This window comes from Meleagris gallopavo, chromosome 2 (assembly GCF_905368555.1).
Source record: "Meleagris gallopavo chromosome 2, MGAL_WU_HG_1.1, whole genome shotgun sequence".
In the NCBI taxonomy this organism is placed as follows: Eukaryota; Metazoa; Chordata; class Aves; order Galliformes; family Phasianidae; genus Meleagris; species Meleagris gallopavo.
Window position 1 is genome coordinate 90,791,795 of NC_139405.1, and position 13,050 is coordinate 90,804,844.

Genomic DNA, 13,050 nt, shown 5'->3' on the forward strand with positions numbered 1-13,050 from the left:
TGTGCACTGATCAAGGCTGACACTTCTGAAGTTATAGGGCTGGTAAGGATGCCTGTGGTGGAAGAAGCAACGCTATTTCAATGCTTTATGAACTTTGGCTCTACAGGTGCGGGCACAGCTTCTGGATGAAGTGGAGGTGTGTTTCCTTAGCATGTAGAGCATGTGGAGCAACCAGCCCGGTGCAGCTGGTGCTCCTCGGGGCAGCCCTGTTCCAGCCCAGCAGGTATGAGTGCACTGCTGTTGCCCAATTGCTGCCACTTCGCCCCTCTCTGGGGCATGGTCTAGACGCTCACAGGCACGGGCTGATGATTGGACTAGATCATCTTAGTGGTCCCTGTGACCTTGATGATCATACGGTACTATGAAAAGCTCAGGCAGCCACAGGCAGACTTGCAGGTCTTTCCGTGACGCATAAGGAACCCATGAGCATTACAGACTTCTGCTGGAAAAGCAGCAGCAAAGAAAATGTCGTTTTAAAGCACTCTCATGATTCTTTGGACACCTGACCCTAGCTCATAGTTCAGAATGATGGAAAAATGAGTACTTAGGCAGGGATTCTTACAGACAAGCACGTCTGCGTAAAAATAAAATGAGGACCGTAGGAAACACCACAGTGTTACACGCACCAAGCAGAGCTGCTGGGGCTGGGGCTGCTCGGTCAGACACACCGGCCTCATGCCCCGAGGGCAGCGGCATTCCCCGGGCAGCCGAGACTTTGGCGGCGCTGGAACACGGCCGCGGAGCAGCAGTAGGGGCGCTGCGGCGGTGGGCCCGACCGGAGCCCTACGCTCCCCCGGGCCGGGAGCCGCGGGCGCTGTCAGGGCCCGGCCGGCGCCGCGCCGGTTGCCGCGGTGACGGGAAAGCCCGCTCCCCCGCCCCCGCAAACATGGCAGCGGCGGCGCGGCGGCCGCGGTCGGCTCCGGCGGGGAGCGGCGGCAGGTGAGGAGGGGCGGCGGGGAGGTGTCGCCCCGGCCGCAGCAGTCGTGCCGGGCGGGCGGCGCGCTGCGCTGCGCTCGGCACCCGGCTCCGCTCAGGCGGGGCGGCGGAGGTGCCGGGGCGGCGGCTCGGCTCGGGCCCCGCGGGCTGGGGCCGCCGCAGGCCGGCGGGAGAGGAGAGGCGAGGCGGGCGCGGGGGGCGGGTTCCCGGCCCCGGCAGGCAGCGCTCCTCCCTCCCGCCCCGGGAGCCCCCGGCGGGGTGACAGCCCAGCCGAGCCCAACCCAGCCGCCCTGCCCGGCCTCGGCCCGCTCGCCGCCAGCGAGGCGACAGCCGCCTCCCCGCGCCCGCCATGTGGAAGCTCAACAAGAGCAGCAAAGTTCTCCTGGACGACTCCCCCGAGGAGGAGGAGACGCGGCCCCGCGGCCCGCCGCCGCCCGCCGCCACCTTCGCGGCCCCCCAGGTAAGAGCGGGGCCGGGGGCCGCGGGGCTCGGCTCCCTCCTCTCCTGCCGGAGACATGAGTAATCAGTTTTCCACGCCGGGATGCGCGCCGCGATGGGCGACGGTGCCGGTGCCGGTGCCGTGCGTGCGGCTGTCAGCGGGTTGGGGTCCTCCTTCACCATCTCTCTTCTCTCCTTCCTGCCCGGCTCTCCCTTCCTTCCCGTGCCTCTGCCCCGGCCCTGGGCAGCGCAGCGCCCGGCGCGATGAATTACGCGGCCATCCTTGGGCGAGCAGCCTGCGGATGGCCGTGCGTTTGTGTGCGGTGCTAAGTTCTGACAGGGTGGCTTCTGCTGGAGTTTTTGGTCGTAGCGGTTCGTTATCTGTAGATAGCTGCAATCTTATTGAAGGCTCCCACTGTTAAATGGTAAGTTGCGCTCCAGCAGCGACCTTCCCAATGAGCTGTCATCAAACAAACACAATTGGAAAGGAAGGGCATCGGTCGAGCACCGGGCAAAACAACTACAAGAATGTTTGCTGACTGCTTTAAGAACTTGATAGCGATTCGGCATCAGCCCAGCTCAGCAGCTTTCTTGCAGATCTGATCTTCCGTTGCCACCAAGCTGGGATTAGGCATAGCCCAAGCAGGCAGCTGCGGGCTGGTGGGATTTGTATTTGAGGTTGGGTACAAACGTTCACCCCACTATCTGCCCTGTGCCTCCTACCTGTCTTACTGGAAGAGCTGGCATGTATCTGGACAGCCTATCTCTGCTTGAGTTTCAGGTTGGTAGCTGTGATGGGTGTCAACATGTGGCTGCTGCTGATGAGCAGCCTCCCCTAGTCACAGCAGATATTCCCTCCCTCTTCCAAGAGCCAAAATCACTGCTCTTATTTCCAGTGCAGCTTCACCTTTGCTATTCTTGTGCCCTGTGACTACAAGAACCCTGTCTCCAGATATGAAAATGCCTGTGGATAAATGGCATCTTCTGTAAGAGGAGGAACAGATACTTATTTTGAAGAGTCGCCACATGCTTTGCAGGGACCGTTCCCTGCTCTTCTCTACACACAAGAACTCCCAGACCCCTTTGATGCTCCTGACCCTAGCGTTCCCCAGATCAGAAGGTGGTTCTTTGGTCTTTCATCCTTACAATTCTCACATTATTCTTTCCTCAACTTTAGCAACAGAGACCTGATGTGTTGGTTCTTTGTTTGTTTTTTGTTTTGTGTGTGTGTGTTTGGTTGGTTTTTGTCCCCTTCTTTGTCTTCACCACCATAGACTTATGTTTCCTTAGTAGGGGATCTCAAGTTGAAATGGTATTGACAACAATTTCTGGTACAGATAGTTTGCCATTTTCATCAATTTTAATAAAATTCCATTCCTACTCCCAGAATATCTGTTACCAGTGGCACTAGGATAAAATATACTTTTTGGTGAAGGAGATGGCAGGGGAAGAATAAATCATTCAAAAACCCTAGATGAAATATTCTTGAAGACAAATGGTTTTGGAAAGTTAGCGGGGCTCTAATGTAAAAAACTGCTGTGGAAACAGTTAATGTTGTTTGGTCTGCGTCAAGTCTTCTTGATTTTTAAATTTGGGAAAACCTGTTTTTAAAATAGTAATTTTAGATTTTATTTAAGCTTTAAGGAATGATAGATATATGGAGAACTATGATCGTCTGATTAATGTGTCTTGCGATCCATCAAAGGTAGCACCTAGATCAGGTATAGCTACAAGTGTTTCTGAGATGTGATTCAGGTGGGCCTCAAGGAGAAAGTGGGAGGTAACGTACTGCACTTGTTCAGCTTGTTAGATCTGATAAGGCTCAAGGGCTTCACTTTTAGCCTTTGTGATTTTTGACATTTCGTCAGAACCTGCATTTGCTCTTAATAGTAGGGCCATGAGGGAGTGGAGTATAGCGATGTGCAGGGGGGTTCAGCAGTGAGCTGTGTTATGTGGCTGTCCCCTGAGCTGCAGGAGGGCCATGGAGTGGAGGAGATGTGGTTCTGCTATGGTAGCTGTGCAGGAGAAACTCAGTTTGCCTCTGCTGTGTTGGAGTTGTCATGGGCAGAACGTCTGAACTGTAGATGAAGAATGCTCTTTTCAAGAAGAAAGGAACCCAGAGCTCCCTCATTTTCTGTCTTGAGGGCTAAGCTCTAAATAATTGATTGAGATGATCTTTAGTAGATTAAAAAAGCCCATCATTGGATTTTGGACAGAAATTTGCTGTTAGATTTCATTTCCTGTAGGTTCTTTCCTGATACACCAGTTGCTAAATTGGAAGATTCACTGTCATCATCGTGTTTGATTTATGCCACTGTATGTAGTTTTTCAAAGCTGGGAAAGAGTGAGGGAGTTCTTGCTGTAGAACCTAGTAATTAGGACATTCAGGAGCAGACAGCAACAAAGAATTAGGCTGCTGGAATTAAAAAAGAAAAAAACCTTTGTGGCTCTACAGAAATTTTAATCATCCTATTTAGATATGGAAGGCTGATCTGGGCTTACACAAGCAGACGTTTAGATTTGCAGAGGTTCATGATCTCACTTGCTTAAACCCAGAATTGTGATGGTTCTGTTTTTGTGGAGAGTGGTTTGATTTTTTTATTTATTTTTTTTCCCAGGCAGAAGAAAAACAAATTTCAGAGCATGAGAATGGCAGTGGGAGGGAACTGACAGCCTCTAGCCACTTTTTAGCAACAGTTTCTGCATACATTGAAGTATATTGAATTGTTAACACTTATTTGAAATAGTAAGCTGTTTCCTGAGATAAGAAAGACAAGTAAATTCTGAAACCATTTGTGTACGTGTGCACAATTGTTGTATATTATTATTTTTTTTAGATCAGACAGTTTTAGGCTGAATCATAAAGGTTAATTTTAGTTTACTCTTCAAAGCATAAATATTTTACATTTATGCAATGAAGATTCTTTATTGGCTAGAGTTACAGTTAATGCATGAAGGCAACTTAATACGTGTGAATAGTGCAAGTGTGTAAAATGAAATTAATGTCTTCTTGTGTTTCTCTCTCAAAATATGCTTGAAGCATACAGTTATGCTTGCCAAACCTGCATTCAGTTTGTAATATACTCATTATGTTTCAAACTGGAGTTATATTTTTGGAATGGGAAAAATGTTTGGTTTTGACTTCGGCAGGGCAGTGTTTTGGCAGTCCTGCTGTATTCTCCTTGATTAAAGTCTGCTGTAATCTAATCAGGCCTCAGAGATGTCAATGATGTGTCAATATTTCATGCAACTCTTACGTAAAATGGTGCTCAGCTTTGGAATCTGCCTATATATTAGGGCAGCTGATGAGTATCCAGCTGAATTGTATTATATTTTGCAATTTGTCTTCCATGTAAAATGCTCCGGATCCCTCGTCTTGCTTGACCTGTTCCCCTCTGATGATATTTTTGGTTATATTCACAGGGAATATGTGCAAAAACATGTTTAATGCTGAGTTTTGTTTAGACTTGCACACTGAACGTGTTTAAAGTTGGGTATACAGATTTTTAGTTATCTATTTTAATTAAGATGTTTAAATCTCTGGTAAAATTTTGGGACTAGCTTTCATCTTCAGCTGAGCCGAACTCAGACAGACCCTGAAGGAATGGGTGGGAGCTGCACAGCATTTTGTATGCTCTACTAATGCACTGAATAAGATTATTTTTTAATTAAAAAGAAGTAGTAAATGCTAATCCAGCTAATGTCTTTCCTTCACTTTCTAAGCATTTAAATGTGTCTCAGGCTTTGCATGCGGTACTTTTACAATTTCTTTATACATACTCCTCTGTTCTAGCCTATTTTTTCATCAAAGTAGTTCTTGTGACATTTTGTGACATTTTCCTGGCTAACATCCATCACCTGTATTCTGTTGTCGTTCCTGAACAGCAGACTGGGAGGACTGACAACAAAAACTCTCCTGAAGCTTTCCTTGACTTGCCTTTCCTGTTTTTTTTCGACACATGCATCCTGCAGCAGCTTCTTGAGCGGATCCTTTTTCTTTCTCAGCCTTCATGGAGCCCTGAAGAGAGCTGATGGTGTCTTGAGGTGTCTTTTTGCTGATATTACTGTTGTTGTTGTTTATGACATAAAGCTTAAGTTGTCCTTATCTTTCTGGTTCAGTTTCTTCAGCTGGCTTCCCTTTGTTTCAGGACATTTACATTCAGATTTCTAGCCTTGCTTTCAAGGTTTTTCTCAGTACATCCCCTTCCTCTTGCCCATTTGTCACTTCTAACACTTGTATCTTTTTTGGAGCCAGTTCTGCTTTACTGGCTTAGACAGCCTCTGTTTGTCCTCAGCCCTGTCTGTCTGCATCCCTGCAGGCACCATACAGAATTATTCCCTTTGTCTGATCCAAAATCCCATTCTTCTCAAAATTGTTTCTGGAGATCCATCATCCCTAATCTCTTTGCTATATCATTGTAGAGGTAGACTGACTATTTACACAGGCATATAGTGATAAGATAGGAATGGTTTTAAACTAAAAGAGGGGAGATTTAGGTTAAATTTTAAGTGGAACTTCTTACTCAAAGTGTGATGAGGCACTGGCAGAGACTGCTCAGATAAGCTGTGGGTGCTGCATCCCTGGAGTTGCTCAGGGCTGGGTTAGATGGAGCCCTGGACAGCCTGGTCCAGTGGGTGGCAGCCCTGCCCACGTTACAGAGGTTGGAACTGGATGGTTCCGACCATTCTACCATTCTGTGATATGCTTTTGCAAAGTTAATAGAAGTGTACTTTCCTAGCAGAGTGGAGATTGCATGCCATTAGTATATGAATGAACTAGTACATAGTACTTTTTGAGAAAGAATTAATGTTTTTCATGTGCTTAATTCTTTTCTACTGAAATAAAGCTTTGATTTCTTCCTTCGCTTTTGTAGAAACTTTTTGTCTGATTGCATAAAAGCATCCATAAGATGTGTACAGTTATTAGCATTTAGATGAATCCCTTGCCAGGTAGAGCAGTTTTCAGTCCTGACGTCACCAGGGAATGATTTAGTGGAGGGTTGTTAGAGTTAGGGTAGTATGGTTAAGTTGAGGTTGGACTTGATGATCTTGAAGGTCTTTTCCAACTTGAGCAATGCTATGATTCTTCTAGCTCATTGTGAGGGGCCAGGCTAGACTGCGAATGTAGCACTGCATGTGGAGATGAAAGCAGCATCTCAAAAGGAAGTGGTGTGTTTGCTGTTGAACACCGTAACCAAAAATAAAGTGTTCAACCTGTTTTGCAGAAGCTTTTCTACGAAAATATTACCATTACTCATGCAAGAGGTTTTTTTTTTTCTGGGGGATGTGTAATTTAACTTCAAATGCCATGCGTGACTCCATAAAAAAATCATAAGTCAGATACTGTCTTTTGAACTATCATCATTTTCTGGTGTGGGTAAGTCATTAGATCGGAGAATTTTCAATCAGAAACATCATTAGAATCAAAAACTTCATTGGAATATTTACACTATTGCAGCAATACAAGTCAAATTGATTATCTGACCATATTTTCAGCATTGACATTGATAGTATTTCCCTATTAATATAGTTGTTTCCAGTTCTTGGAGCATACTTTAAATATTACAAATTGGGCAAAAGCATATTCTTAATGAACTTAGTTCTTAAAATTATTTTTAAGGTGTTAAGTAACATTCTTCCAAAAATATTATGTGAGGCAAAATCTGAGTAAGACATATTATAATGACTTCTTATTACAGGCAGGTACAGTAATGTGAGCAATTAATAAAATAACCTCCTTTAGTGATGAGAGAACGCAGATCTGCTGCTCTGATATTTCTTTTTGTGATGCCAATAAAACGCAGAACTACAAAAGTGTTTTTGTGTAAGTACTTACATTTGGAAATTAACCTTCTCCAGTAACTCTTGCCGTTTGTATCGATTGACAGTAAAAATATGGAAATAATTTAGATATTCTATTTTAAAGTGTAAAAGAATGCAAAGCAATAACTGAAGAAGAAATGGTTGAATGAAACAGTTTGTCAAAATGCTAAACAAGTTTTTGACAGCTGTGAATGCTGATGGAAAAAACATCATCTTTGTTTTGATCTATTCAGCCTTAATAATATTTTAAACGGTGAAAAAAATAGGAAAACTGTTTTTCATCATCCGGTCAATCTGGAGAATAATAGTTAATTGCAGAAGATGGGGACCTAGAATATGAAAGCAATTTTGAAAACATTGGATGGGCTGTTGGCTGTATGTGAGATAGTCACCTGGACTTCTCAAAGGCAGCAGGGTACAGCAAGCTCTTCTGCACATGGTCTGGTGAATTGTAAGATGAAAGTATAAGGTTCAAAGAGGAAAGCACATTCTTTAACATAATTCATTTTTAAGCTTTCCTTTTCTTTGTGAACAAATTATTTTCCATTTTGCTGCAGAGTGGCAGAGGAGGCTGCCAGAGTGGCAGTCACTGTCACTGTTCAGTCACAGCGGCATCTGAACTGGGTTATTGTTATAATGCAGATGCTTTTGTAATGCTAGAGAGCGATTTAGAGTACTAGAATGTTCTTTATATAGTTTTTGAGAAACCAGTTTAAAATGCCAAACAACTCTTGAGCGTGAAAAGACTTTGGAAGTACCTAGTTTAATATTTTTTATTGGTGATATTAATAAGTTTTCAGTGTACACCAGCTGTTCAGATGATTAGCTTGGTTTGTTCACTTGTTTTAGGGACATGGAAACAGCACTGAACGACTGAGACCTAGCATTAGATGAAGTATGGACGAGACTAAAATGGTCTTGGACTTAATCTAGACCTTCTCTGCCATCAAGGAGAAGGGAAATTCGCAGTTCAACATGGAGTTGCATCTGTTGAACACCTGGCTTTGCATGAAAGCAGGCTGTGTGACTGAGCAATGCGCCGCTTGGCTGTTCAGGCTGCAGGCCCTGTGTCCTTGAAGGGCACGTTCCATTTTGCATCAGCATTAGGTACAGGGCTGTTTTTTGTTGTTTTTTTTTTTTCTAGCTGTATCCATCTACGTTTGATCACAGTTGCTTCAAGCTGATGATTTGAAAAGCATATTTATATCCACACATTGATTTTTCCAAGTGTATGTGCGTGTGATCAAAAATGTGAGGCCTAAGAACAAAGTTACCTGCTGCTTTCTCCTTATTCCAGTGAGGAGTGTATTTTGCGCTGGTTTTGTTTCAGATCTAAAACCAGATAAGCAGAGTGACTTTTGCTTTATTAATCTGTTGTAGTCTTTATTTCTTTCATTTGATGTTATAGCAAAATCCTGCTCAAACCGAAGGAAGCAGGTTCTTTTGTTAGCTGTATTGAAGATAGTGATCTGACAGCGGGATCTTGTCTGAGCGCGAGCTGGCCGTCTCCGGTCAGGCTGTGTATATAGAGTTGTTCTCCTGTTTGGTTTGTAATCAGTGTTTTGGGAATCTTTCCAGCTTCGGAGGTTAACTTTGAGGTCTTCAATCTTCTGAGCAGTTTTTATTTTTTCTTCTCCATCTCCTATCTGTGGGTAACTTTGAGGCTTTGTGAAAGACTGGGAGTTGTTTTCAGTTTCTGCACAGCAAATATCTCCTCAGGTGGTGGTGGTTGTTTTTTGTTCCACTTAAGTTATTCATTTATGTTTTATAATCTAATTTGCACTTACAGGCATGATGACCTAGATGTTAAATTCCACTTAGTCCTTGATGAGGCATGGCAGTACGCAGAAGAGATGTAACAGGTCAGTGGAAGGGCAGTAATTTGTACCAAAAAGATTTATTCCTAAAATAACCAGTTTTTCTTACGTGCGTTCTACTTTGACAACCAGTGTATGTATGATAGGAAGGCTCCATAACTGAGTAGAGAAAATCGATAATATACCATTTAATGTATTAGAGCAGGAGAAAGACGTGGAGGGTGACTTGATGATAGTATTTGCTTTAACTCTTTGGTGTCCAGTGTTTCTCATCATGAACTGAATGATCTAAAGGGACTAATTAATTACTTTACCACAAAGGAAGCTGAGGGAAGTAGATTACAGTTTTGATCTCTGTACAAAAAGGTTTATGTGCTAGTTGAATTAATCCCTTGAGTACCCTATGGTTTGCAGTGTGTCCAACAAAAGGGCACTTGTTTCCTTACGAAAACACACTGTGCATACCAACATTCTCGTGCCAGAACTGAAAGGCTATTCATGTTGATCAGCATTTCCCACTTGTCTTAGTATTTAGTTGCCTATTTCATTACTAAATGCTATAATATACTCCATGATTTTCTTTTAAGTTAAAGTAACTGTAAACCACTTATACTAAAGTAAACTGGGATAATGTGTAAGTGTTGTTGTTTCTTATGCAGCATGATAAAGCAAGTGTATCTTCACTTTTTACAAATAGCTGTGTAGTAGTTTGTTCCCTTAGAGGAGAATAAAAGAAAAAAAATGAAGTTGTAGGTTCCTTGGTCCCTGATAAGTGATGAAAGTAGACTTTATCTATAGAAGAGAGGAAAAGAGTGATTCCCCAGATAACAAATGAAGATGGGCTCTATGTGCCTTCCTGTCTCTTCTTGGACATAGTGCTCCAGACCGTGTCACTTTTCTTGTCACCTAGTGCACAGGTCCCTCCTCGGCCATGTGAGTCAGTGAATGCTGTGGCTGCTGTGGAGCACACGCTTTTTTCCTGCCTTGCTTTCCTCTACTTTCCCTAGCCACAAGTTTTCCAGTAAATGTGTAGAAATCATGTCTGCCTAGTCTGATAAATTCAAACCTACTGGGGTTGGTTAGTTGAAACCTCTTGGTGTCAGTCACGGGTACTGAAAGCACATAGGATGTACAGATGGATGTCAGACATGCATCACAGTTGACCAACTTTTCATCTCTTAGATCTCTTAGAATCGTAGAATGGCTTGGATTGGAAGAGGCTTTAAAGACCATATAGTTCCAATCCCCCTGCCATGGGGGTTGCCGCCCACCAGCTCAGGCTGCCCAGGGCCCCATCCAACCTGGCCTTGAGTACCTACAGGGATGGGACATCCACAGCTTCTCTGGGCAGCTGTGCCAGTGCCTCACCACCCTCCAAGTAAATAATTTCCACCTAACATCTAACCTAAATGTCCCCTTTGGTAGTTTAAAATTGTTCCCCCTTGTCCTGTCACTAGAGATCTTTAGAGAGCCCTATGCTGCAGAGAGGCTTTTGGCCTCTTGATAGGTCTTCCACTCCTGTAAAATGTGTTTTGAGCAATGGATTCTCCCCAGTTGCTTTTCTGAGGGATTAATATCTTTTTGTCTTTGTACTTTGTGTCTTCTAACTTTGTGTTGCCTTTGAACTGTCAATCCCCCACTGTGTGAGTGTTCTCTTGAGAGCTACTGCCTGTTCATTATGAGGATCACATTCTATGTCTGTGAGTAGTAACATGTGGATGTATTAACAACAACACAACCCTGCTTGTCACAGCTGGTAGGAAAGGTTTGGTTTTATTATTTTTTTAACTATTCATTGTGAATGACATCTTTTATCAGAGATGGTGTTCCAGTTTTCCTATGCCTGTTATCTGGCTCCTCAGCCCTGTGAGATGCTCACCGCATCTCTCAGCTTTTCCCTAAAACCTTGCACTGTGGAAGTCGTTTTGCATTTTTGTTTCTGTATGCTCTGGTTTGATGGAGGCTGTATGCCTTTGCCCTTTCATCTTTTCTTTACGCATTGTCATATTTTTATAATCCCTCTTAATATGTTTGGAAAGCTGAAAGAATGAAAGTGAGAGGTGTTGTTTCTCTGGGAAGTACCAATGGTGCCTTGTTTCTTCTGGAGATAGCATTGTGCTTGTTGTACCTGGCGGCTCTGACAGCTCTGGATGGCTGAAATCACTTTTCCTCTTATCATATTTTTCCTGGAGGCTTTTGTAGTACTTATTTTTTTTCATTTGGGTGAAAAATTTGGAAAATCAGCTGAGAGTTCTCTAGCTCTTACTCTGGAATTCTGTGTGACATTCCTGTTTAAAATATTGCCAATGATTCCACAGTTCTCTCTTTAAACTGGGGATGAAAAAAAGTAACTAAAACTCATTCTGGAGTATTGCACAAACGTTAACATTGTAATTTTTAGTATCCCATCTACAATGATATCCTATAATAAGACAATTGACCTAAATGCAGAAGTTCAGTAACTTATTGAGGTCCACAGCATGCAATAGTCTCATTTTTGGTTCTTGACTTTGTATTCTGAGCCAGCAAGCACTCTTCTCTATCTGCAAATTGCTGTTTCCAGCATACAGTTGTTGTGAAGTACAGTGGGATGGTCTTCATGCTGGGTCTAGAACTGCTCGTCACCCCTTGTACACTATGAAGGATTGCCTGTACTAGGAAACATTACTAGTAAATTACAATAAATATAATTAAAAAAAGGATGTGTGGGATGAGAAGGTGGCCTCTCCAAGAGGAGGCTGATACTTCTGGGATCCCCCATGGCTAATACTTCTTTGTAAGCTTTCTTACCTCTTCCTAATGCTGTTAGCAAAGTGACAGGTCTTTGGGCATTTTGTGTAGAGATGTGTGCTTTTATTTATATGAGTTACCTTAAAAAATAAACAAAAAAGCAAAAAAAAAAAAAAAAAAATCCTGAGCACATAAACTTGTTAACATTTCCTTGTAGTTGAAAAAGGTAGAAGTGTACAAATTTGATTTTGAAGTGATAGTTGTCTGTCATAAGAAAAAAAGGGTCCAAAGTAGCTACTGGGAATTCTGTGAAATTGTCACTTCAGAGAGGCTTTCTATAAACTGTTACCCTGTAATTTCTGTAGGGTTTTTTGTTTGTGTTTTGTTTTTTTAGAATTGCTCTTAAATTATGTAAGTTGTAGGTTTCTGTTCCTATTTTGTCTTTAGAGGCTACTGGCATTTGGAGCTACATGTAGAGCAAAAAATACATACATATCTCTTGCTAAAACATAGAAAAAGATGAGAAAATCCCACAATTCTTATATCCTGTGGCTCATTTCTCATATCTTTCTTTGACCTGTAAACTATTCCTGGTACTGATCTTACTTGTCCTGTCTTGGGGGGCCTGTTGATAGCTGGCTTGAGTGCACAGAGATACCAACTTGATTCAGAGATGGACAGAAATGCTGCCCTATTAAATTACCTTTGCTAGCATTCTCAGTACTCTGGTTTTCATCAGAGATCTTGAAAATAGAAGAGAAAGGAATGCAGTCTTTAATGAAGGGGAAGTGTAGTGCTTTTTGATGTGAAAGTGGAGAGAATCTTTGGACATTGCCTGCTCCAGGCTATGGACACTGCATAGAGCAACATCTGCAAAAAAACCTGCTGACATAACTATTAATTTAAGATTCAAGTTAAATTTTAAATTTCAGTTGTGTGGAAATCCTTCTGACACAAGAGTTTTTGGGCTCTCTTTTCAGTTGGTGTGGGGCTTTTGGTTTTGTAGAGATTTATTTTTGTGTTTTTGCTTCTGGTGCAGCATTTGCTGTGATGTTTGCTTAGTTCTGTGATATGACCATGTTTTGTCAATTTTCTGTCATGATGTTTTGAATAGAAAAAAGCATTTATGAATATTCTAAAATGTTGCTGCTGATTGTCAAACTGAACTGACCGTGAGCCTTTTTTTTATCTTTATTCTTTTCTTTTTGGAGAATAAAGACCAGTTTCTTCATGATGAAGTTCCATCTTCAGTGTCTCAACTTGCAACAAAGGTAAATATCTGTTCTTTGGAAGTGTAGCATGTTTT

The 13,050-nt window shown here is 42.8% G+C and overlaps 1 protein-coding gene across 2 annotated transcripts in view; it reads left to right on the plus strand.

The window, feature by feature from the left end:
• Positions 1-683: 683 nt before the first annotated feature.
• The window catches only part of TDRP (testis development related protein), a 28,185-nt gene continuing 15,818 nt past the window's right edge, over positions 684-13,050 (plus strand). Inside the window, exons 1-2 of one of the 2 annotated variants that reach the window (XM_085217947.1) lie at positions 688-1,396; positions 12,956-13,015. In XM_085217947.1, coding sequence (XP_085074073.1) covers positions 1,286-1,396; positions 12,956-13,015 — 171 coding nt within the window. In that variant the 5' untranslated portion in view covers positions 688-1,285. Of the gene's footprint in view, positions 1,397-12,955; positions 13,016-13,050 lie in introns of both variants that reach the window. The other variant, XM_085217948.1, reaches the window with a different exon arrangement.